At 38.6% G+C, this 26,788-nt stretch overlaps 2 protein-coding genes across 4 annotated transcripts in view; one reads left to right on the top strand and one right to left on the bottom strand.

Annotated features, from left to right (window-relative positions):
* sptb (spectrin, beta, erythrocytic) overlaps window positions 1-9,084 on the top strand; it is a 69,531-nt gene extending 60,447 nt beyond the window's left edge. For both annotated transcript variants that reach the window (XM_086156630.1, XM_086156641.1), the window contains 3 exons: window positions 3,809-3,979; window positions 5,598-5,640; window positions 6,327-9,084. In XM_086156630.1, coding sequence (XP_086012756.1) covers window positions 3,809-3,979; window positions 5,598-5,640; window positions 6,327-6,506 — 394 coding nt within the window. In that variant the 3' untranslated portion in view covers window positions 6,507-9,084. The remainder of the gene's footprint in view (window positions 1-3,808; window positions 3,980-5,597; window positions 5,641-6,326) is intronic.
* A 104-nt stretch (window positions 9,085-9,188) lies between these two features.
* snap23.1 (synaptosome associated protein 23.1) lies at window positions 9,189-26,039 on the bottom strand. 2 transcript variants are annotated; one of them, XM_086156656.1, is made up of 8 exons: window positions 25,903-26,039; window positions 20,046-20,160; window positions 15,777-15,818; window positions 15,454-15,502; window positions 14,071-14,188; window positions 12,656-12,829; window positions 12,005-12,149; window positions 9,189-11,430 (listed from the first exon to the last, which is right to left on the bottom strand). In XM_086156656.1, the coding sequence occupies exons 2-8, from the start codon at window positions 20,100-20,102 to the stop codon at window positions 11,368-11,370; spliced, it is 648 nt and encodes a 215-aa protein (XP_086012782.1). In that variant the 5' UTR covers window positions 20,103-20,160; window positions 25,903-26,039; the 3' UTR covers window positions 9,189-11,367. The 2 variants fall into 2 exon arrangements, with proteins under 2 accessions (XP_086012782.1, XP_086012774.1); XM_086156648.1 differs by lacking the exon at window positions 25,903-26,039 and adding an exon at window positions 25,718-25,896.
* Window positions 26,040-26,788: the final 749 nt, after the last annotated feature.

The raw sequence follows: 26,788 nt of genomic DNA, 5'->3' as shown, positions 1-26,788 counted from the left end.
TTCTGGGATGTTTTCCAAAAGGCAACATGAAAAAATAGAAATGCAGTAACATGAGATTTTTTTCAACATGAGATTAATCCTTATTTTATAAAATACATGTGAGGAACCACTGAAGAAATATATAAAGAGAAAACTTTCCCTTGCAGACTTTAAAATTACATCTTCCTGTATTATTGTTATTGTTATTATTATTATTATTTGTGGTCGTAACGAAAGGTAATAATATATATATATGTAAATATAATAATAATAATAATTATTATTATTATTATTATTATTATAGGTAATAGGTAAAAGGTAATACTACTACTACTACTAATAATAATAATAATTATTATTATTATCATTATTATTATTACCTTTCTTTACTACCACAAATGATAATAATAATAATAATAACAATAATAATAATAATAATAATAATAATAATTTGTAGATTTTTCAGTTTACTGTGCTACTTTGACGGTAAATTCTGTCGTTAAATGACTGTCTGCATTTCAATGAGGCCAAAGCTCTGCCGGCAAAATAACTTCAAAGATGGCGGGTGGGAAAACTTCTATTTTATGGGTTTTGACGAAAAGAAAAAGATTCTTTGTTACCTCAGATACCGTTTCTGCTGTGCCGCCTCGGAGCCGACGGAGTGAATCGTTGACCTCAGGGTGAGCTCCTAACTATTTAGTGAAAAACAAGTAGAGGATGGTGCCGTGCCGGATTGAGTCTGACACACGTTGAATTCACGCTGCTTTGTTACCAAGTTGTTGAGATGCAACGCTGAATGAATAGTAAAACACGTCTTTTACTCCCCCCCGAGGGGATTCACTCATTTAAAAGCCAGCATGTGTTGTTGTGCCGGTAAAACAAATCAAAATTAATTCTGATGTTTCAAAGGCTACGATAAACAACACGTGTTCGGCCTTGCACAATTTCAGTTAAATAAAGAAAGTTCCTTCTTGGCTATTTTCTGGTGAAAACAATCAAAAACAACTCCTTTAATAAGACTTTAATAAAGAGATATGACTCAGCGTAGAAATGCAGCAGAACAGAAGTGAAAACACGTGCAGTTAAACCACCCCGGACAACACGTTACTTGAAAATGTTATATCTGATTTCGTACAGGCCGGTTGAACATTTAATGGTTCCGATTTGGAGCCCGTCTATAGTTTTCCGCAGTCTTGAGAGCTTTTCATCGCAAAGAAACGGGAAAAAAATGATGAGAAACAGTGTCCGTGACACTGGAACATCAAGACTTTGATGAATTCACCATCACATCTGACTTCCCCTTCGCTCGCGGTAACCATAGTTTGTTGATTAAATATTGTTAAATAATATTAAATATTGTTTTCTAGGAAACGTTAAATGTCTGCAGGCAAGAGAGTTGTTTAAAACCGAACAGAGCTCAGAGCTGTGTGTGTGTGTTTGTACTGTTTATGTGTGCATCACTTCAGTTGCTGAGTATCTTTCTTCTATTAAAGTAAAGGTAAATAACTTCCTTTTTTTTTTTTTTTTTTTTTTTTTTTAATTCCACTTCCCTTTTCTTAAAGAAAGCCCCTCAGCCTTGTTGGTGCTCCTGCTCCTCCACTGCTATTGGTCACTTACTACATTGACCCCGCCCTCTGCGAGAAACACTCGATTTTGATTGGCTTGTTTTGTTTTCACGAACAAGATTGGTCGGAGCCGCAAAGAAATGTAAACCTCAAATTCTGCAGTTTGGCATGGTTGTTAGGCTACATGAAAAACAAAACAAAAAACATGACAGTCTGTTCTCCACTGAACCTTCCTGCTAGCTTAGCTTAGCTTAGCTTAGCTTGACAAATGGCAGCCTGATCCATGTCATATCTTTGAGCTATAAAAGAGGCCCTCAGCCTGCATGCTTCCTTAAACACTGATGAGAAACAAGGAGCTCATGGAAGAATCGCTCGAATCTTATTTGCAGCCGAATTTGACACCCGGAAAAGCTGCGGTCGCCGTCATCGGCAGCGCGTTGCCTGCACCATCCAGCTTCCGTGAAGGTTTCCCCGCTTTGGAACCGGGTTATCAATGGAACTCAGAGTGTCTCTGACAGCTGAGACGGTGCAAAGGACAAAGCCTTTAACCTCCACGGACGGCGTCCGGCGGAAACAAACAAAACCCGCTCTTCGGTGCGAAACTTCAAGATTAAACTTTGCTGAAGAAAATGAAAGGAAAAGAAAACATTGGAAACACATTCTCCGCACAGATGAGATGAGGATTAATTTGTCAGGCCGTGATGAGGTGCAGCATGTGAACCTGGCCCGCGGTGGATGCATCATCCCCGCGTTGAGGCGCGGGAGGTGGGGGAGCAATGTGGTGTCAGGAGACGTGGCACCGCGAGTGCCTGTGAATACGCGGCGTACCGGCTGACAAGATGACACCCGGCCTGCGCAAGCCTGGCAGAGGAGGAATATTCTTGCATGATAATGATCCAAAAGCACACCGCCAACATTAACTCCTGGAGGAAAGGAGTCGAAACTGTGACCCGGCAAAGTTTGTGGACTGATGAATCCATCTAAAGAGTTTTTTTTTGTAATCCAAAGGTAGAAAATACTTCCGAAGAACATTATTTTTGCACTTCTGAAAGTGAATTTTGAAACAGAGACACAAAAATTATCTACTTTTCTACGCATGGTTTTGGAAAATGCACTCAAAAGTTCTAAAGGAGCAAATACTCAACGTCCCTTACATTTACATTTGTGTTTTAGTCATTATATTTCCTTACGACTAACCCGACTTAAATGTCGCTGTAGAGGATCGTCCCTTAAGCGTCACAAAGATTTAATGTCCGAAAGATGTCAATAAACATTGAAAATCAATTTGAGGTTAAAATTCACTCAAAAATCGGCGGTGGCGTCAGGATTATAAGCGACTGCAGCCGGTAAATATTAAAACACCACCCAGAAAAAACACAACTTGTCACAAATGTTCTTAGTCTTTATGGAAATATAGGTTATATCTGCTGCTGCGTCGCAGATGCTACTGACTCCGTAGAGAAAACCTGAAGACGTAGCTTAAAACTCGTGTGCGGAAACACACTTAGCGCTGAGAGCCTACGGGAATCAAGCTTCCACACTCTGACAAAGTGCGTCCACCTCCAACTCACCACTTTGCATACGAACTCAAATTAGCCCAAAACCTCCCCAGAACAACGGCGGTGAACAGACGGAGGAACAGAGCTGGATGGGAACAGAGTTGGGGACGTTCCGCTCTGCTTGTTTTTCGGTCTGATTTGTCCAATTTTCTTGCATTTGCTTTCCTGCATCCACCATGATTACGCTATTATTTCTTAATCTGTGTTTCTACGTGTGTCTTTGAGATATAATCACACTCGAATCATACGGCAACATGCTGAACTGACAAATATTTGGGAAATTAATGTGTAAAGCCTGACCTACAGGTGACACACTTTCCATATTGTTGGGACTTTTGGCATTAGGCATTTTTAGCAGATGGAAAAAGTTTTTAGAAAGGATGGAAAGGAGATAATCATAACTATCCTTTATGTCAGTGTTTAGCGCTGCATCCATTCGTTTTGATTTAACTGTAGCAAAAGCCCCCCCAAAAAATCCAGTTTTAGCCTTTTATAGCGACACAAGGATTGGGCCGGGTTCCTCTCGGTAAAAAAAAAAACAATTTAATTTACTCCCCTTGTTTTTAATTTATTTAATTAAGTCTTAATGGGGGCTCGCTGTTGTGCCTCTGCTGATTGGGATTAAATTAAATTGATTTTGCTTTATTATCATAATTAGGTCCTCGGAATGATCAATATTAAAACCCTCCTGCTGCTTCCTCTCAGGTCCTGGAACAATCTGTACTGCGTGCTGAAGGCCGGGCAGCTCTGGGCCTATAAGGACGCCAAGAGCTCCAACCAAGGACCAACGTATCACGGCGAGGACCCGCTGCTCCTAGGCAACGCCAGCTGGGAGATCACCAGCTACAAGAAAAAGAAAAATGTGGCCAAATTACGGTGAGAGGACGCACTAGCTGACTGACAGAATATATCAAGTTGTTTAATGGATTTTTCTTTTCTTCGGGAACAAATATATTTCTAGGCAGTGACGCAGCCGGACAAGCTTAGATTTATTCGCCGAAGTACATTTTAGCATATCTGATGCTGAAGAGCGGAATTGTTTTCGTGGGCTGTCCTCTCTCCACAGCCACTCGATGTATCCCTCAGTGTTTTATGCATTTATGCAGTGCAAATTTTTGTAAATTTAAATTCTCCCTCATTTGTTGATGTAGTGTTTCTGGGACCTTTTTGTTTTTTTTTAAAGAAAACAAGAAGAAAAAAAAAAAAAAAAAAAAAGCCAGACATCTGTGTGTTGAGAAAGCTCGGGCATTTACTTGAACTATTTTTACTGCCTCAGTCTGAGTCGCCTCGTAACGGGAGGCGTCGACACTTCTTGTGTTTGCTTGGTATTTGGAGTAAAGTGATGTACAAAACACAGTGTAACTCTTAACACGAGTTGTTTACCGAGGCCAAACATGTCACTTCTTTAACCCCCGCTTGGTATTAAAACATGTCGTGAAAAAATTGATCCATATGAAGATCCATATAAACCGTCTTCAATAAAACAACCAATAAGGTATAGGGTTTTATAATATAAAGCATAACCACACTTGTCCGTGACACTGGAACGCCAAGACTTTGGTGAATTCACCATCACATCTGACTTCCCCTTCGCTCACGGTAACCATGGTTTGTTGATTATCATAATTATTGTAATGGTTAACAGCAACAATAATAAATATAGTTTTCTAGGAAATGTTAAATGTCTGCAGGCTAAACAGAGCTCAGAGCTGTGTGTGTGTGTGTGTGTGTGTGTGTGTTTGTACTGTTTATGTGTGCATCAGTTCAGTTGCTGAGTTTCTTTCGTCTATTCAAGTAAAAGTAAATAACTTCCTTTTTTTTCCTCCGCTGCTATTGGTCACTCTCTACATTGACCCCGCCCCCTGCGAGAAACACCTGATTTTGATTGGCTTGTTTTATTTTCACGAACAAGATTAGTCGAAGCTGCAGAGAAATGTAAACCTCAAATTCTGCAGTTTGGCATGGTTGTTAGGCTACATGAAAAACAAAACAAAAAACATGACAGTCTGTCCTCCACTGAACCTTCCTGCTAGCTTAGCTTAGCTTAGCTTAGCTTCACAAATGGCAGCCTGATCCATGTCGTATCTTTGTGCTATAAAAGAGGCCCTCAGCCTGCATGCTTCCTTAAACACCGAAGCCGCAGGGTAGATTTCCACTGATCTCCTCACACAGGGGGAGATCAGACTTGAAATACGCCTTATATTCTGGGATGTTAGCTGAGCCGTTAGCCAGTCAGTTGCTGTGACCCGTTGATCTTCCTGATCTCTTCAATGAGTCAAAGTTTCTAAGACTGAGAGCAAAGGCTCGAGAGATTGTTCGTATTCGTACCAACTTTAAAAAAAATTCTCAATTTCCTTGCCGGCAGATGGAGAAGTTAAGAAACTTGTTTTTTTACTTGTTCTGCTAAAACGATTGAAATAAGAAAGGCAAACTACCAAATGTTTTATTTTCTCCCTAGATTTCATTTGAACTTTTACTGTCCTCTTTCTTGCAGCCTTGATGACGGCAGCGAGTATCTGTTCCAGTGCAAAGACGAGGTGAGTTCTAAACAAATTCAACTTTTTATTTCTACATATTTCTGCTTTAGAACATTTTTCAAAATGTTCAGAACATTTTTCTTCAGAAATTGGATTCGAACTTGGACTGGCACTCAGTCACAAAAATAATCAAAATGTACCGAAAAATTTGAAATAGCGGTCGAGACGGCGGGCTGCCGTTCTGTCCGTGATCTCTGCTCGGTAAATGGCAGCTTCTCCTTCTCGCTGTCACCAAGTGCTCGCTGGAGGGGGAATGTTGGGTTTCTGTCGATCATTTTAAGACCTGTTCTACATGGAAAGTGTCATGAGATTTGAAGCGATGCAAATAAAATCTGACTTGAGGATGTCCTTTTTTTACAACTGTTGGTAAATAAAAAAAAAAAAAATCAAATAATGACCTTTAAAAAAAAAAAAGCGTTTATAGATAAGAATATTTAAAATCAATGCTCAAAGAATTTACACTATTTCCCTTCATATGTCTGACCTGTCAATTTTTATATAAAAACCCTGACCCACCTGTGTTTTCTATACCTCACAATGCTTCTGGGTTTCCTTGCATATTTTTCCTGACGTTAGGAGCTGCTTAGCCTTTAATTCGTTTATTTTAATCACCCGAATAATCAAAAAGGACCAAACCTCCCGGAGTCAGACCCCTTCGTAACCCGCCGGCTTACGTTAAATTGCAGGAGGAGCTGCAGCGTTGGAGCCAGGCCATGGAGAAGGCTGTTCGGCCTGGGGCAGCGGAGGAGGCGTTCGGACCCTCGGGGTCCAAAGCCCACAGTTTGCCCCCTCCTTCCTCCTCAGCCGCAGAGCCCAGCCCGGGAAAGAAAGAGAAGAAGAGCAGTCGCTTCCCCAAGAAGAAGTGAAAACAGACAGGGGCGCCACCGGGAACGAGAAAGTAGTGTACAATCAGTCGAATGAAGCAGTAGCGATTTTTTTTTTTTTTTTTTTTTTTCATATTATTTTGTGAAAATGACTATGAATATGTAGTTTAGGTTAAAGACGTCACTCTTTTGCCTGTATTTAAGCCATTTTATCTCTGCTCTTTTTAAACAGACGCCAAACTGAAAACATTAGATTTAAGCACAGGAATGCTCTTTTCACACTCAACCAAAGAATGTTTGTAAAACTTTTTCTTTGTTACTTTTGCTGGAATTTCTCACTTTGGTATTGGCATGCTTGGATGTAGCTATGTACAATAAGAGGGCCTGTAATTTACAGAAGGGACGACTTGTGAGTACTTTGTCAATCTGCCTTATAAAATGGTTGTGAACTGTAATACTCTGCTGGTTGTAATTGAAGTGCTGGTTGCGACCAGTAGGACTGGAGTGAATTTAACAGCTTTGTAAATGCAGTGTAATGTTGTGGTGCTGCACGGTGCGCGCACACGGACGGACACACACGCACACAGACGTACACCAAGTGTTTATGCAGGTATGCGGGCAATGTCATGCGATGTGGTCACTTGACACCTGCATCTGTCAGCTCTTGAATAGAGATCTGCCGGGCTGAATATTCTCGGCTGAACTGAAGCAGTGGTTTATTTATTTTTCTGTGAAGTTGAAATTTGACATATATATTCAACACTTGTGTATCAAATCCTATATTTCTAATGTAACCATCGACATAGTTACATACACAGTATATATCTAGAGGTGCATGGGGTAAGTTTTACGTTTGGTTGATATGGTGCTATTGTGATACTCTGGATTCTTTCAACCGAGATCAACTTGACCTGCCGTCCTTATCACAAAATATTATGTAATAACCTTTCATTATGTGATAATCTGCTGGAATGCAATATCTAATCTTTTTTTTTACATTTTGTGATAAATTATTACGTATTTTGTATTTGTAGAGAATTAACCGTGACTGGACTTAATGTCTATAAAGCAGCTTTTTAGAGAAAGTAGGGATTCATCTCTCTGCCTACGTAATCTTTTGTAAGTTTAATTTAGCTTCATGATTAAAAACTTTACATAGGTGGATTTTTCTGCCATCAAAAAAGCGCAACTACTTTAATACAACCATAGCAATGTGTAGTAATTGATTACAAAATGAAATTAATTGCTTATTGCGTTCTGGACGGTTAATGCATAATCTGGTACATATATCATTTATTATACATTGAAGTTTTATGACATTTTACTAAGTTATTACATAGTATATTGTTGTTGCTCCTCCGCTTTGGCTTCTGGTTCAGTCAAGCTGATTTTTCAGTCCAATTTCTGAAAAAGGAGATATGAGCGTTTTACTCCACCAGCCAAAGTGGGGGATAAAAAGGGATGGGATGGATCGAGACGGCTTTTTCCAGACCACACAGCAGGGCCAGGCGGCGGGGATCACACGGTAGCAGCGTGGAGCCAAGGGAATGCAAGAATTCATGAATGTAAGGGGAAGGATGAGAGAAATTGTTTTTACAACTCAAGTCATTTTGGAGTCATTTCAAATCAGCATACGGGGAACATCTAGTATGTACACTTAATTTGCATTCTACGTCTTATTTGTTATCACCTCTTAATTTCACCACGTGTCAGGAATACAGGGCGCTGAACCATCGTCCAACTCAGGTGACCTCGGTCGAATCATTTTATGGATCAGAACGTCTGACGTTCCCCTTCAAGACCAGGAGTTTTGAAACATCAGGCTGCCACTCGAAAAATGGGATGTGGATGCAGTTAAAGCTTTCATTCCAAATGAAAGCTCTTGCACTGAGGTTTGACATGAAATCTGTGTTTTGATCATTTCTAACGAACATGACAGATGCTTCTTGCCATTTCAAAAGCTTTTCACGATTGTTTTTTTAAATACTTCATGCCTAATCCCATTTTTTTCCCCACATATTTGCCCTTATTTTAAAAAGGAATATTCTTGCAGTATATTCTACATATACATTTATAAATCAAAACCAGTTTGACAAAAAAAAAAAAAACAGGTCATTTTTTTTTTTTTAATCACATTAATAGGGTTCCAAAATACATTTTCTTTGATAACATTTCATTTTCAGAGCCATCTTGGGAGCCCAAAGCAGCTCCCAGCTTCAGTTTGGAAACCCTGGCACCTGCATTAATGAGGAATAAGTCATTATCTTACCAGGGCGTTTCTTTTAAAGGAGAAGCAGCTGATTCTGTCCGTCAGACCAGAACAACCCGACAGTTTTCTGTCAAACGTCCAGTTCCAGGTGGTTTTGACAACTTTCACCGGACACCTCGGTCTTGTTTTCCAGCGCGTGTGCAGTAAATGACCCTGATGAAGTGACACTTCCTCTGGCTTCACTTCCATCCACATTTGTTCTTCCACTCCTTCCCCTTTGCCTTTCTGTTCAGTGGTTTTCAAATCTGCATTTTGTACTCTCTAGCTGTGTAAAATATTCCAAAAAAAAAAAAATGACAGAAAAAGAAATACATTTTTGAGAGGATGAAATTTAAAATAAATGCCTGAAAATGATACTGGCTGGGGTTGAATTATTAACGCCACTTGTTGCTATCTGACATCAAGGCCCAAACTTGTTCGGGGATTTAGACATAAGAAAAAATAAACCAAAAGGTGTGAGAAAAGTCATTCCTGAATGGATTTATTGAGTACAAACAATTAAACAGGCATTTTCATTTTCTTCAACAGTCATCTGTTAACCGGGCTAATTTCAGACAAGCTGCATGTGAACATATTCAAAAACAGATAAAACTGTTGTATTTACACTCCAGTGGCTGTTGGTAAAGCAACGACTAAACAGCCTCAAGACAGCGAGGCAGCCTGAGGCTCGACTAATTAGATCTCAGCTGACAACGAACAGGCAGCGGATGATCACTTATAGCAATACAAAGCCCTGAATAACAGCCCGTTTCAATCTTTCCAAAGTCAATAGGTGTGTGCCTGCAGCACGGCATACAAATTATCCTTTGTCTTCCAAACAAATAAGCCAGAAGATGCATATGAGAGATATTTTCAGCATACTATATTACTTTATCAGCAGCCAATTTTCCACACCGAAGCCTAACGGGCCCTGCCAGGTCTAAACCTGCTTCTACTTTTTACCCCTTAAACATTCATTTACACATATACTTCTTTTGCTGCCAGCGACCATTTATCAGCCGGGCTAGGATTTCAACTACGCAAATCATGCTTTCCATCATCAGATGATATTTTTGCTGAAGCCCTGATGTAAAAGCTGGAGCCTCACAGAACGGTTGCGAGAGGAGCTTTTGAAGACACAACAGTTGTTACAACACAACCATTGACAACATGTAACGCATCTGCAGGATTCCCACATCGATCATTTTTCAATCTAAAACTAACTGTTACAATCCTCTTGTTTTCATTGTAAAAAACACACTGTTAATTCCATAATGACAATGACCTGGCAACATGTGAAAACAGGCCGTGACTAATAGGACATCAAGCAGCATCGGATTCAGGGCTAAACAGCTGCTTTCACAATCTGCAAACAGACTACCAGATTACTGAAGTTGAGAAAATTAATTTTCCAGACGTTTAATTATGTAGGAACCCTGCTATGCTGTAATTCTCCTCTTGGCTATTGTAAGACTCTGGTAACCAGGAGGTATAGAAGGATTAAATTAGATGAAACAGAATGACTACAGGCAGTGAACAAACAGCTACAGTAGGTTTCAGTATTTACATCAACACTGCGGTCCGATTGGAAAACCTCAAAACACACTAAATAGCACAATTTACCTGAACATCACTGTGACTGGTTTCCAAACTCAGTGTCTCTAACGAAGAAAACTAGCTGCTTTGGAGGAGGTAATGATAAATATTTCTCACGATTGTTACTGACCATTTCTTAATGTGAAGAAGCGATGAGCGTCATTTTTAGCAGGATGAACAAATTTCTCCCAAATCTGTTACAATAAATTTGACTTCCCATTTGTCTAAAAGTGAAAGGATAAGTGCTTAAAGCCAGCAGGAAAAGACATTCTACGACTGTCTTTATAGCACTTCAGATGTTTCATAAATAGATTCCACATCTGAAATTTCATAAATGACATTAAGGAGGAGGGTGTCAGGAGGTGTTACAGAATAGCCTTATTCACAAGCCATTTCTGCTGAAAGAATATTAAATATTAATCTTTAATTACATTTCATACAATAATTACACATTGGACCAATTAGGATTTGCATATTTGTAACAGACAGAAGCCAAATTATTTATGACCTTGTACGATTGAACTACAAGGTGACGGGTAAACTGAACTGTATGTTTGCATAAAACTAATGAGCGGTCTGGCTGGCTTTATGGACTAGTGACCTCAACTGTTCGGACACTTTTCATTGTTCCTGAAATAAAAAAAAAAATAAAAAAAAAATAAAAAAAAAAAAAAAAACAAGGCAAGAACCTGAGAAAGAAAAGCAGTGGAACCATTGATTTCCTCCCGATGAACGCTGAGACACAGTATGGCAGTGGCGCTTATTTTTGGTATCAATCAGCAGTGAAAAGGTCAAATGTTGAAGCCCTGTTGGTTCAGAGTCCGGCTAACTCTGAGAACACGAGGCAAATAAGGTGCCGGAGCATGACGACAGGGGGCCCGGTTTCGAAAAGACTGTAAAATGCGTGTTCTCTTTATTCTAAAGCAGTCGAATCCAGCACTAATCCCGACTGAACAGACTTTTGTTTTTAGTCAAAATGTATGTATGTGCATGTATGAAAGTAAGCAGTGGGTGTGGCTCAAGTTGACGGATAAAGCTGCGAGAAGAAAGGTTCCCTGTCTAGTTGATGAGCTTATTGGCTCTCTGGTTCGCTTCATCGATGCGAAGTTTGTTCATGTCGGCCTGAAAGAGACAAAAGGGGATGTTGTGAAAAAGGTACTTCAAGATGTAGGATTGTTCTCCACAGTTACAGAAATTGGTGAGATTTTAAGAGTAGTGACTATAACGGGAATGATTGAAAACAGATTACAATCACATATGAATTTGGATTAGTTGATCATGTCCTTCACAGGAGCATCACTATCTGAATTTATGAAAAACCTCTCTGATTAGCAGCTTCCAAATGCCAATTTGGTTGACAGAAATTTTTCTGTGTATGGGGGATATTTAGTTTTATTCAGTACTTCACGTGTTTCTAAGAATATCAGCCAATTCATCAAATTTTAAATTCCCAATATCCTGTGAAGCCAAAGATCAGGTCCTCTGACTGTAAGGAACTGCATAATGGATCCCGTTGAATCACAAATATTCACACTAAAGTTTAAAACAGAAATGTAACTCTGTGTAACTAGCTGCTCTGAAAACTTCACTTCTGACAGCTTTTATTCAGTTTCCTTAAAAAAACAAAACAAAACAAAAAACAAAAAAAAAAAACCAGCAAATCAAATGTCTTCGGCCATAAAATCTGGATTCTTACTTTGTCAGTGATCCTGTCAATCTGTTTGTTTTGCTTGTCAATCTCACTTCCCATGTCTACAGCCATGGTCTTCAGGTTGTCAATGATGCTCCCCACTGCTTCTAGGTTGTCCTCCATCTCGTCCTCCCGCGCATCATTAGTTATCCTGGAGAAAGGAACGCAAAACCAAGTTGGCACACAAGCAGCGTATAAAATGTGTTTCTGCATTTGTCAGCCTTCCAGAACACCTCTTTAGCTTTCCAGCAACATTTCTAATATTCAAAACAATCTCAAGGCGGCAAAAATAAATGCACAGATATGTCTGTGGAGGTTCTCAGTCATCCAGATCAATTATCCAGGTAATCCCACAAAAGTTGCTCTTTTGTCCCCGACCAATGACACCTCCATTAGCATAACAACCCCTTTAGACCTAGTTTCTGCTGATTAACTCCTACATTTACATAACAAGCCACCACAACCTAGACCCGCCCGAAACCCTGGCGGTTGTATTCAGAAACTCCCCACAGGTCATTTGACCTGAAGAAGCCTCTCGGATGAGGGGTGAGACGTCTTCAAATGAAGAACTTCAAATCCAGTTACTACAACAAAAAGATTTCGACAAGAAATGCATAGATAAGTAAAAAAAAAAGAAAAAAAGAATGCAACTGGCACCTTTTGATAAAGGGTCCCGAGGGCGCAGGGGCATTGACCTTGCTGGCCTGGCCGTTATGAACTCCGGATGGCTGCCTGGAGATGACCTTTGAACTGCCGGCTTCACCTTCAGTCTCCCCGCCTCCCATCCCCCAGGTACGCTTATATCGCGAGTCGTGCTCGATAGACGTCACTCTGGAAGGAGGACGGGGAGTTAGAAGTATCAGGACAAACTGGAGGTGTAAACAGAAACTCATGTTGTCACAAACACAAAGGAACACGTAATAAAAAGCAGCATCAGTCTGCTGTTGCTACAATCCACAGCAGTTCTTCAAAGGAAGGTCAAAAGATCCCCTACCTTATCATTTGGTAATCATCAAAGAGTCTTCTTTTCCAACATGAAAGCATTTTGGGGAGATTTTTTTTAGGTTTAGAACCAGATAAGATCCACCAACACACACACACACACACACACACACACACCTGTGTTTTTTGATGGAGAGTTTTGGGGCTGCTCTGCTCAGGGGGCTTCATTTCTTGTGTTAAGACCTGAGGGTGGCTACCAGCACCCTCACCCTGCACATGCTTTCACAAACCTTTAACCTTGAAATGAACCTGTTTGCTTCTCAGGACATAATATTAATTCAAGTCCCTGTTGTGACTGCGGCTCATTCCTATCATATTTATGTAAAATGAAGTATCACAGAAATGCTCAACCTTGCAATCATTTCTTTTTTTTTTTAATAAAATCCTCTGTTGTGTAACTCAGAAATGCTAATCTCAACATACAGTATACATTGGAAACACTGATTCAGAAAAAAATGTTTCAAAGTGGTTCTCAAGGAAGAACAAAACAAGACGTTTGTCAAGAGACACCTCATTAATGTGAGTATTATGGGTCTCTGTTGCTAGGTAAAGGGGGCCAGCCAGCTACAGAGCTGAAGCAAATTCAAACAGCTGGGAACAACAACAACAAAATAAGAAGCTGAGGCTGGCAAATTAAAAATGAACAAAAGTGTTCAAAGGTCATTTTTTTTAAGCATCAGGAGCCATTACCTGCACTTGCATGAATATAATGGGCTTGTTTTAAATTTTTCCCGGGAGTCGTAGCTCACCATTTTATGTGCCGCCTATCAATCTTTACAGAGCAACCACTGGTCCTTCAGGAAATTTAAGATGACATTAATGAATTTCAGTGGCTAAAGTTTATCTCTTGATGTGAAATTCAAATACAATCATCCATTTGGAGAGCTCCCCCGGGAAACACCAAGCTCAAGAACACCAAGCAATCATCGCAAATTCAACGAAAACATTCTGGGGAAAACAGTTCTCCGTATTTATCTCGCAATGCAGACACAGGAAGGTGAGTAAAATGGCAGAGCGCTCAGGGGAGGGGGCAGAATGAGTTTTGCTGAGGGGCTGAGTGGACGGCGTACCTGTCACATGGACACACACACATTCCGCAGCATTTGGAGAGGTCGGTCAAGTTCTTCTCAGCTTGTCTCATGTCCTGGTTAATCTGGTCCATACCCAACTCCACGTTCTTCAGCTGCTCTGTAATGCAGATTCACCAGGTTTTACCACGGCACAACGGGCCATCTTTATCAGTTCTTTAGAAGACTGAGGAAAACTTTGACAATCGTGTGAGGACTTTTAAAGTGGGGCGATAACTGAGTGGGTGAGACGGTGAGAAATGGGATGTCGATGTAAACAGAACACGCTGCGGATAGAGCAAGATAGCAGAAAAACTGAAAATGCTAATTTTCAAACAGGGAAGGCATACCTCACACAATAGATTCACAGCCCAAAACACAACCGCTTGCGCCACAAGTATAGACAAATAAGGGAGAGACACATCATTGAGGAGCACACTTGTGTAGCTGGAAATATTTAGTGACGCACAAGTGACAAAAAAAAAAAAAGAAGTTTGAATGGTCTCCACTTATATAGCGCTTTCACACCTTGCGGGTTCAAAGTGCTTTACACTAGACTGCATTCACCCATTTCACACACCGATGGTGGCAGAGCTGCCATGCAAGGCGTTAACCAGACCATCGGGAGCAACTCGGGGACCCGGCGTCTTGCCTGAAGACGCTTGAGCATGCAGACAGGAGGACACAGGGATCGAACTGCATAACCTTCCGATTGGTGGATGCCGCTCTTCTAACTTACTCTACTAACTGAGCCATAGCCAGCCCCTTTTATCAAACAGCAATGGAGTTAAACTGTTTAACTGTTTCTAAAACCTTGATGGTTGTTAAGTTGGACGTAAAATGTATTTTCGGCATGAATCAAGAGAATTGATTTATCTGTTCTTTAAATCTTTGAAAACTTAACTTTTTCCATAAAACAAATGACAAAGTCTCCCCTGTCTGATCAAGATGGCCTCTTCTGAAAGATTCATTTCAAACTAAAAAAAGGAGTGTTCTTCAGCTGTAGAATATGGCTTAACAAAAAAGGGCAGAGGATAAATGATATTTTTGTAAATAATGTGAAAAAGTGGTGAAAAGAAACAGCGATTAGAGACTCAAGGATTTGTGAAAAAAGTAGAAATAAAGATCAAATGGAAAAAATACCAAATTGACAAAATATGGACTTCACGCGTTATGATTAAGAGAAAGTTATTGCGAAAAGGTTGAAATAATTTAGAGGATAAAAATCTGAAATAAGAATCTTTGTCCTAATGCATAGCGAAATTTTGATTGGTAGTTTTGGTATAGGATAAATACATTTATAATAAACATGTAAAGCCAAGGGCACTGGGCCACTGCATACATATATGTCTGCATCAAAAAAAAGTGAGATTTTTAAATTTCTACCTCCTTGTTGGTCCAACATCACCATGGTGTTGATGCCCGTCTGTTTGCTCTAGAAAAACAAGGATCACACAATTGAAATATTATGAACACCAGACTCATCAATACTTTATCCCCCCCAATGATTCTCACATTAGTTTATAATTTTCAAAGTATTCTATTCCATCCAATCACTTGGGCATGTGTTACATGCATGAAATAACTGGTTTGGTATTGAATGATTCAACTTTGCCAGATCATTGTGGTGAAACCGGCACAAAGCTACTATTTCCTTCGTTCCAGCCCTGACAGGACTGCCGGTAAGGGGATACCGTGCTTTGCCTCACCTCCTCCGCCATCTGCAGCATCCTCCTCGTGCTTTCCAGAGACTGACAACCCAAAAAAACAACAGAGTTACAATACATTTTGGAAGGGAGTAAAAATCTTACAGAGAAGCAACATCAACCAAACCGGAAAAAAGAAATAAATTTGCAGGACATTCATTTATGAGTTATATCAGATAACCATTTCATATTTGGTAATAAATAGTATTGCAATAACTTTACGCCTCACTTTTCATATCTCACCTCATTTTTCAAAAAGTTTGATCAGTTGACTGTTTACAGGGGGAATGAATGGACCAATTGCATGACTTTGCCTCTCTCTTTTTTTTTTTTACTGTTGTTGTTTTTGTATGTTTTTTTTTCCTTCTCTTCTTCTAATTAATTTGAACCCACCACCTGAACTGCTAGGTGTGATTGTTGACTAAACAAGCCAAGAAATCAAAACAGAAAAAAACGCAGAGGGAAAGTACACAAAAGCGGCACGATATGAGCGATGGAAGGAATAGGAGGGTGCACATGATAAAACAAAACAAAAAAAAGAAAGATTAATATTCATGGCGCTAAGGGTGTAGATGGCAAAAGATCTGGAAGTCTAAAGCTACAAGATCATATCCTCATGTATTCACATTTGGCTTGAAAAAGATGAGCTCATCTTCTGTGACTGAATTATTACATTTGCATCTGAGTTTTCCTCTACAGAGTCTCTCCAGCTTGGCCCAGGAAATACATCAATACCATGTATGTAAAGTAATATGGAGTAAAATACAGATTACATCCTCAAAATGTATTAATACCATTATTTTCACAATTCATATTTGACATGAAACAGAAAAAATGCACACAGTGATATTTAATGTACATGATGGTCTTATGAAATAGCCTTGCTTGATCTAACAAACAGATCAACTTAAATACAAACCAAAAAGAACGCAGGGAATCCTCTGAACAACAAATGTGAAAATAAATAAATAAATAAATCTTTCAGCCTCTTAAACAGTAATTTAACAGATATTAAGTGGAACTATTTTATGTCATTAGTTATCTCACCGAGATTAGTGTTCATTTTGTTCAAATTTGATTGACAGAAATTAATCTTCATGTACAGTAATAAGCAAATCACAGTGAGTTGGTGATTAACTATTGCTAAATTTAGCTACATTAACTAACTATCTGTCCTAAATTTTCAGGCTATTCCTTGGTACACATTTCAGCTTTGGACAACATATAAATCAGTCAAAATGTTATTCCATTTTCCAAAAGAAGATAGAATAACACACACATATGCACGCACGCACACACGCACACCACTGTGTCTGTCTGTGGGTCAGGTGACGTTACAGCTGAGACTGGAGGTAACAATCAACAAGGCAACAACATTTCAAGATACAATGAGCGGTGAGTGAAGTGGAATGCAGCCGGTGCAGGTGGGTTATCCCCTTTGTGTGTCTATTGATAGCAAGTGTTTTACAAGAGCTGGGCATCCAAAGGGAGGGACACAGAACTCGATTCCATTGTTACCATCAGCAATGATGTGACGACAGGGGACAGATTTCTCCAGCTCTCCCTGCTATGTTTATTCTGAATGGATTAATCAGCGGACACAAACACAGAATTGGTGGAGGTATGAAATGAGCACAGCCAGCTTCGTGTTGGCTCAGCCCGAACACCGCTCTGGTGGGTGGATGTTACATTATGTCCTCTGAAATCCTTGAACTTGTCCAATTATGTCCGAAATGGCGGTCCGAGCCAAATTTTTGCAATTGGATTGCTCTGTCAAAGCTTTGAGATAGATACAATTGTGTAGTATTTATATCATATGTTGGAGATGGAAGAAAGCTGATGACAAAGAAGGGAGGAACATGCAAAAAAAAGAGAATATTTGAACATGGGTTTACAGGGGGTTCTAGTTCAAAAATAATAAAAACAAACAAACAAACAAACAACACTCATCACTGTGAATCATTAGAAGGAGATAACCAGCAAATTTATTGTCTGTACAGACAAACAATACAGACAACTATACTGGTTACTGGCTGAGGGCGATTACAGAGAGACCTTGAAACACTCAAAATCAGACTTCCTCAGGAAAAATTCTCATCTTATTAAAATAACCTGTCAGTCAGGTTGCTTGTTACAGACATGGAGTATTACCCAAAGCAAGGTTGCAAAGCATTGTTAGCAGAATGACGCTCTCTGATCTCTTAAGCTCAGAATGATACAGATGTCAGTCGGCCAGGCAGGCAGCAGAAGAGGAGGTGTGGGGGATTGCAGGTTTTATCAGAAAAGTAAACATATAATCAAAACCAAAACAATATGGGAGAAGTGCACTTAGAGAAAACATAGACATAGACACACACACACACACACACATATACAGGTCTGAATAATGGAAAGCTAAATGCACAGCAACACACGCCCACATAATAACCGTTAATTGTACTCCATTTGAATCAGATGACTGATCATATGATGCCCCAGAGTGCTGATTAACAATTATCTCCTTGATAATAAAGTGCTTATATACAGCTGACAGCATTCAGACTGTCTAAACCACAGAAGGTAAGGGACGCATCAAGCTAAATTAAGCGTAACATTTTATACACTTCCCACAAATGCTTGGATTAATAATTTGCTGTGGATTCAAGGATTGCAAATCACCCGTCCCCTTCTCTTATCTTATAGTGCTGACCCCCATATCATGAGCATGTCTGTTATTTTGTCACATGCACCCTAATGATGTTCTAAAGGTCTTTAAATATGGTCTTTAAAGACCATATTTATCAAGAATGAATTGTTGCTTGATAATCAACCTTTATAAATCTATCTACAAGATGGCACCTAAATAACCTATTTTTTAACTAAATAAAAACCTTATAAAAATAGGACTGCTTTGCAACAACTGGAAAATGGTAGAGTTCTATGTTGTATTCATTTTGTTTAAACTCGCTGAACACAAACATATTTTGTGCAACATCAAATAAAAAGAACCATCATTTTTTTAATAAAGAAGTGTAAATATGAATTCAGTCATCTTAGGACCATCACATCAGCTTTGTACCAGGGAAGGGAATTCTTTCTTTTGCTTAAATGCAACATTTTGATTAATCAGACACAGCATATTAAAAGCGATCAAATTCATTGTCTTGTCTTTCATGTAACTGATGTCTGCAGTTGTTTTTTGATATCTTTATCATGTGGAAATTTGGGCTGACAATTGATATGATTATTGAGATTTGTGGCAGCACACCCCTCAGCTGTTACAATAACATATACAGTGTTTGTGATGTGCATGATTTTGATTTATTTTCTTGACTGGCTACAAAAAAAAACAACAACATGGCACACACCATGGCAGTTGCTTCCTGCATCCATTTTGTTTTATTTAGTTTGTACCCTCACCTGCAATCTTAAGTGCAGGACAAGCAGTGTAGACTATGAATGACTGTGCTCAGTAACAGTCATTTTAGTGGCTCTAGCATTCCCTGACTGGTGATTTTTTAATCAAAATTTTTTTATTTAATTTTTTTTTTTTTTAATCTTGTCACTGTGGCTCTCCAATATTATTTCATAATTAAAACAGGAGGAGTGCATATTGTCTCTCCGTCTGTGCTTGACACAGAAGAAAATCATAATGAATATGGTTATTGAACAGTTGCCATAATGATACATGTTCCAAAGTATTCCCAAGAGTGGCTTTTTGAGATTTACACATTCTTAGTTAATCTGACATCGAGTTCTCTAGTATTGTTTTTACACAGTCATTCAATTTAATCTTTCTATCATTTGGGAACAATTGTAATGGTGCTGTATTTCAACAAATATTATTTTCCATGTTCAAAATGTTTTTAGAACACCGTTTTAAAACATTCAACCCCTCCCCATTTTGATTTTCTTTAAAAACGACATGCTCATATTGAGATCTCCACTCTACAGCCTGACTAGACTACAGACAATAATGCTGCTGTAATTCACCAAATTCTACACCAGATGTTTCAATGACTAATTTACAATGAAGACACACAAGACTGACAAATTTAACAGAGTAACACATTTGATTTGTTTCAACTAACAAAAACCGTTAGAACAAAAATGGTTAAGAAACAAACAACACAAAAATAAAGATATAAGCCAGCATGGAGATTATCATCCACTCAAATTGTAACTGAAAATTTGGGAGGAAAATGAAAAGTGCTTTTTCACAAAACAAACAAACAAAAAAAAACAACACAACAAGACAAAAGGATAGGTTGTGTGTGTGTGCGTGTGTGTCACCTCATCAGTCACTTGGTTGGCCCTCATGGTGATCTGTTCCACAGTCATGTCTTCCATGATTATACTGTCCTGTTTGGAGGTTCCTCCCGTGGCTCCGAGCTCGAAATTCTGTGGCCTGGAAAAGGTGTAAAGGTTTAAAAGATTAGTCACATCATGATGGAGGAGATAATATATCTGTGAACCTAGGAGACCATTAAATAAAACATACACACTGACACATAGAAGTCAAGACTGCTTTTTAAGTAACAGATTTTATTGATAGATTAGATATATATATATATATATATATATATATATATATATATATATATATATATACACACACACACAATACAATATAAACAATATCTACAATGACATCCATCTAGTATTTCTGGAACAATAGAGGGTTGCATTTCACACTTTGTGAAGAGTGAGTTCTCCTCTTTGTCTTATTTGATAAATGTTTTAGTACAACTCCTGTTTTGAAAGGAAAATGAGAAGCAATTATGTTCTGATGTTTCAATGGGATTTTTTTTTTTTCATTATTTTGAGAAAATTGGCATTGCTGATCCTGTTGTGCCAAAAATAAGAAGCTTTAATCAACATTTTGTTATACTGGATTATATGTGCAATTTCTTTAAGTCTCAGATGATTTGCAGTTCAGACACTGCAAAGGATGCATCAGCAAAACCATTAAGCAGTATCAGCTGAAGTATTTGTGTAATCAGGTGCAAAGCTGTGCAATGTCTATATAAAAAGGAGACCCTACGCCTTACAGGTGATGCTTCAGGCTGAGGGTTGTTAAATCCCTAATGGCTCATACCAGCACCAGCAAGGCCCAACACTGGAGATGGGACATGTTGAGCACAACAATAAAATGGTCACCCATGGGGGAAGGGAGAAAAATGCAAATCTTAAATCATGTTTGAAATCTCTGGGGAATGTTAGAAACCTGGACACATACTAAGGTCTCACTGATAATAGACAAACAAACAATCCAATGCAGTGATGAAGGGAAAACTATTTTTGTGAGCCTAATACAGCTCCTTGCGGTGTATACCTACTGGAATGAAGGTTGCACTGCTGTAATATGGAAATTAGAATAATTGGATCGAACTGAAGATAGTTTAAAATGGTTATTAAGGTTTGCTCAAATTAATTAATAAACTTCCCAAAATAAATCAAAGATTATTATCTGTGTGTATAAAAAAGAAGTTAAAAGACATTGTAGTTAAATTGCAAGTGGTGTAACTTGAGGAGTTTGATCATTGACCAAATTGATTTGATTATATCCCCTCCAAAAATCAATTCCATCTTTTCAATTTAAGAAAAGAAACAAACACAAAAACAGTCTGTATTAACAAACTGTATTAGTCTGTAGTAACAAACAAACAAACAAAATAAATAAATTAACGTGTTATTTACATTTTAAAACATCATATTGGAAAATTAATGAACTGAAAAATCATGTGTCTGTACCATCATTGGTCTCAAAAATATAGTCATGGTCTATTTAGAACATGTAAGAGCAAAGAAATTATACAATTATTATTAGGAATATTTTGAAATAAACCAGAAAAACTAGATACATTTGGGTTTAATGGATTTAATGAGGCAGCGTCAGGGGCTGCCTGACTTTGAGTGTTTTAAATAAATACTTTACTATAACAAATAGTAAATGGTTACACTTGTCACATCATCCGCGTCAATAATAATTTCTTCTTCAGAGCAGTAGAAGAGCCACCATATGTTTTAGTAAGTGCTTGTTGGGCAAAGAACAGTCAGCTTGAAAGTGCCTTTTCATCCTAGAAAAGACCTCTCCCACTAACCTTTCGGTCAAAGTGGACTTGAACAATTCTGGCAAAATCATACCTGCCCATGCCCTCCCTGCAGGGGTCTAACATTCTGGTATTTCCTGGGGATTCATCCCAAAATAACCTGCTCTATAACTTTCTCTGTAAGAGAAAAACACGGGTGAAACTGTGATATTTGATTTGAAGTTGTCATCTGGAAATGCTTTGTCATTCTGCATCTTATATAAACATTGATTTACAAAGCTTGGCAATGTGCAGCTATACGAAATTTGAACTTTTCTCTTTCATTTACTTATGTTCTTTTTTTCAACACTGATTTGTTTTGTTGCAGTTGCACAGCATATTGGGTCGTTTTGGGGGGTTACTTGTTACTTTCAACAACAATTAATTATGATTATTATATGATGAAATAAAAATCTCAATTATTTACAAGAGGTTCTATTAAACAGGGATCCTGCATTCAAAGGAGAGTAACATTTCTGCAAATGATTTCAGCCAATGATGGAAATTGATAACATTGATTCTGTGTGTTCTTATTTATTAGATTATTTCCTACATGAATGCACAATCAACACACAACAACTTTCCATCATCCTGGACGCCTGAGTTAGATGTTATCTGCTTTGAGTAAGTGTCAGAACTGATAAAAGGAATTGAGAAATTATGATGCCAGGCATTCTGAAAGAACAATCTATTTGGAATAAGTTACCCATTTCCTTCCTCATCTTAGCAGTAACTAATCTACAGAGAGACAGTATATAATTATGAAATCAAAAACCAAACCACTGCTTGGGTACAGTTTTACGGACTACATCACAAAAGGTACCAACACTCATCCAACTCAAACTTCTATTTCAAATCAAGGGACGTTAAACTGTGCTCAGGTTAGCCAGGTGAAGCAAGCATCTCCTTCGAATCAAACTGCAGACTTTGCAATTTTCATGATATAGACAACAGCCAGGCAGGCCTTAGGCGGGGACGCGCTGCTGTGATCCAGTAGCATATAGTGCTGATTAAAGTTGCCCACTGAAGGCCACTTGTGATTATGCCTTCGGATCGATGTCAAACTTTGTGAAGAAGGATTGACTTCAGATTTTGGTCAAAGCTCAGTGGATGAGAGCAGATCAGAATTAAATGCTTTTGACATGTTAAAAGGATAGTAAGGGGGGCTGCAGAAGGAAGAGAGAAAGAGAATACTGTAGCGACCCCCTACAGTGTCCTCCACAGGAGAATGTCAAGAATTGTGTGAGGTTTCTCGGTTCATGAAGACACTGATAGGCGGAGGCACTTTGTAAAGAATGTCGTAACCCGAGCAATAGGTTTGATGTCATTGCGTTATTTTATGAAATCATTTTGGGCAAAGTCAGAATTCTGATCTCAAAATGCATAGCTATTCTCCTCGATCATTACACACATCTGATTTTGACATTATTCCAGCATTTACTGTAAGACATCTATGAAAGCAAAGTCCCAATGAAACAACCAGCCCTTTCAATGGTCTAGGGTTGCAGCAGAAAACTGCATCCAACCGTCAGGAAACACTTGCACTGTAGTGTCAAACCAAAGGCTAATATGTAGTATTATAACCCAAGAAATTGATTTCATAATTAGTTGGGTTAAAAAAAAGAAACAAAACTTCAATGTGGTTGATCAACTCCAATAAAATAACATAAAAACCTGATGCATTGCTGTTGCTTCCTTTGATACTAATAATATTCATCAAGTTTTGAACAAATAATCTCATCATCTCTACTGAGATTAACGAAAGGCCGGTCTCCCACTGACTCCTGTTCCAAATATATGATGGTCAAGTTTGGTGGTTTAAGCAAAAAAAAAAAAAAAAGACCTGTTAATTCATGTTCAGTTGTAGTTGGCTACCTTGATACAGTCAGGCATTCTGGAAGACTCATGTTGAACTCAACATGGCCAATCCAGTCAAGGTTTTGTCCCAACATTATCCTGAGCAGAGAATTGACTATATATTCTGTGAAGTATAATATCTGTGCTGTCCAAGGACAGTGACAGAAATCCAAATTCTTGTTGCTTATTGTCTGCATGGAACTTAAGTTCAGATTGAGGAAACACAGCTCATTGCAGCCTCACTCTCTTTTTCATAGGTTTCTTTCCGTCTCCTTTCCTTTGGATTGAGATTTTCCTGTTTAACAAATAACCCCTGAACTTTAAGGTCAGATTCAAACTTGCAACAACTGCACAATATTAGATAAAACAAAGCAGGGAAACGGTCTACTTGGCAGTCAGTACAGAGGATGTAATATTGTTGATGCTGCGTATTTTCAAGAGGATACCCAGTTCACACAGGCCTGACTGTCTTTTGGAGAGGTTTCCTGAATTTTGCATTTATATGGTTTTCCTACTGTAACACAGACAAAACATATTATTAATCATCATATTGAAAGGCCACACACAAATTAACATTGACAAGCTCTGAGCTTGATTTCAATTTATACTGAATATTGTTTGTGATGTATTCTGATAAATAATTTTACTTTCTCAATAAGCACTGCCTTACTGTCGTTTTACTTGTTTTCTGTGATACTGCTTTACTAATTGAAAAATCTTTCGATACTCTGTCACACAGTCTCACTCCTGTGATTAATATGAAATAAAAATCTTTTGAATGCTTCCTAGAAGTCATGACAAAATACATCAAAAATTAACAAGAATAAAACAAACAAAGCTTACATTTGCCTGCAAATGATTCACAAACAGTAATAAGAAAAGGTGATCAGCAGAAAAAAAAGACAAAATATTTAATTAAAATGTTCAAAATTTAAAAAAGCTGAGCTTTGATGCATATTTTTTTTTTAAATTAGAGCTCAACATGCCATCGTCATCATTCTGGAGCCACAGCTTGTTTATTTATGCTGTGCCTTAGACATGTGACATCCCATACGCAACATTTGAAACACATTTCAGTAAATGTAGAAACCTAAGAATAGCTTTTATTCTCCAAATTGCTTGCCTCAAATTAACCCTTAATGCAGATTATATATAAAATGTATTAATATCATTTGTAGTTGTACACCAGCTGTAGACACCCTGTTATATCACTGAGGTTATCATTTTGTGAGTAAAGATAAGCAAATGCAAATCACAAACAAGAGGCCTGTGCGCACCAAATAAATAAAATTAATTTGCGACTGAATAAAATGAAGTGGACATACCCATTCATAATGTCCTGACTTCATGCACCAAAACAAGTGGCTAACACAAGGGCTGCTTCAGGGAAACAAATTTCTTGTTATTCAACCCAAACCTGTTCTTCCAGATCTCAGTGAAGCTAGCTCACCCCATGACTGCACATTCACATCCTTGTCTTCATGTTTTTTTTTTGTAGATTCTGACTCAGATGAGGTTTTATGAGAAAGCCAGTCGTCACTGATGTTTGCCATTAAACTAGCTTTAATGGCATTCACTGATGTTTGCCATTAAACTAGCTTAAAATGGCAAACAGTGATGTTTGCCATTTAACTAGCTACAGGTCGGTTGGGTGTCTCAACACAGCCGGCAATGACAACCCTGATCCTTACAGTACATTAAAAGGAAGACGTGAAAATACAATTACTGGTTAATGATTTACAATGACTGGTTAATGACAGTTTGAAGTTCTCATGTTTTGTGGCTTCACGCCTGACCTTGGCTCCATCCCAAAGAGGAAAGGTAAAGTTGTCACTTGACCAACAGGTGACGTTACGCTGAAAAGCCTGAACCGCAGCATTAAAAAAAGAAAAAACAAACAGAAGTCTCCCACCTAACTCAAAGTTATGGCCAAATAGTAGCAAACTTGAATCAAAGATGAAAAAGACAGTGATATTTGTGAGAAAGGTGTGCCAAAACAGGTTAAACTTTCCTTACATTGTCTCAATAGCTGTTCTCAATCAAGTATCCGGCAGGATCCGGCCAGTCCCTGGAACTGGTTGATGTGCTAGTTAAGCTAGTTCCGCTTTCCTGGCAACTACCGAACGCCACAACCCCAAACAACTTTGGCGAAAGAAAAAAAAAAATACACAGGAATATTTGTCGAGGGAGTCAATACTCACAATTAACCCTCCTTGTTTAGAAAATAACCTCGAAACTCCTCCTTCTTTTCGGTATGTGAACTTGGCGCTGACAACTTCTGGATTCCTCCACTTCTTCGTTTGCGGAATGAGTCAGTTGGTGCCTTTATGGGCCGTCGGATAAATCTATTCCAGTATCGAGCCGTCGCAATGGAAAATTTAAAATTTAACAATATAAAAACCATCTTTGCCGGAGTATTTAACTGAATACGACGTTGTCTCTTCTTTATTATCATGACCAACACTGGCAAACTATCGCTGTAGTGTATTCGAGTGACGTTGAAACTATTAACTTCTTGTTGTTTTATCGAGCGCACAGTAAAAAAAAACAGTAAAGTGGTATGCATTTACCATAGATATTTGTGTTTTTTTCTCAAACCTTATGGCCACTAATTTATAAATACTTTATTTATGTATACTAAAATACCAACGCCTGTGTAAATATAAGTTTGAATTCCACATGGTAGGTGTTTCAGATTTACATAAGTACTTGAATGCAACACATGATTGTACGCATGTCCTGTCATATGACTCTGGGGAAAAAGATAACGCTGCTCATTTTCCCCACATGAGTGCAGCATTTACCCTTCACCCGGACCTCCCCCCACTCCCACCCACCCACCAGCATCTTTACACGAAGAAACACACCGCTGGACATCTTTTCACAGTGTTTCTGCTCGACACTCTGAAATCTAACCCCCCTCCCCCTTCCCCCACTCCCAGCATTGAATCTGGCTGTGTAATTTCCAAGTTTCATGCTGTAAACCACCAAAGCCAATTCAAGGTGACTGCAAAGGCACTGTGCCAGCCAACATATCAACCGACAATGTCTCAAAAGGCCGTGTTTTGTTTTCTCTCCATCTCTAAA

This window comes from Fistularia commersonii, chromosome 1 (genome assembly GCF_037954325.1).
Source record: "Fistularia commersonii isolate RoL2024-O1a breed Wild chromosome 1, RoL_Fcom_v1.0, whole genome shotgun sequence".
Classification (NCBI taxonomy): domain Eukaryota; kingdom Metazoa; phylum Chordata; class Actinopteri; order Syngnathiformes; family Fistulariidae; genus Fistularia; species Fistularia commersonii.
Note: the sequence above shows the minus strand (reverse complement) of the source record. Positions and strands in the feature narration are given on the sequence as shown.

Excerpts from the sequence above, each read along its gene's own strand:
- snap23.1 (XM_086156648.1), bottom strand. Across the intron at positions 15,503-15,776 it reads TGCTGCAGATGGCGGAGGAG|AGCAAACAGACGGGCATCAA; the intron begins GTGAGGCAAAGC and ends TTGTTTTTCTAG. Across the intron at positions 11,431-12,004 it reads TTGACAGGATCACTGACAAA|GCCGACATGAACAAACTTCG; the intron begins GTAAGAATCCAG and ends TGTCTCTTTCAG.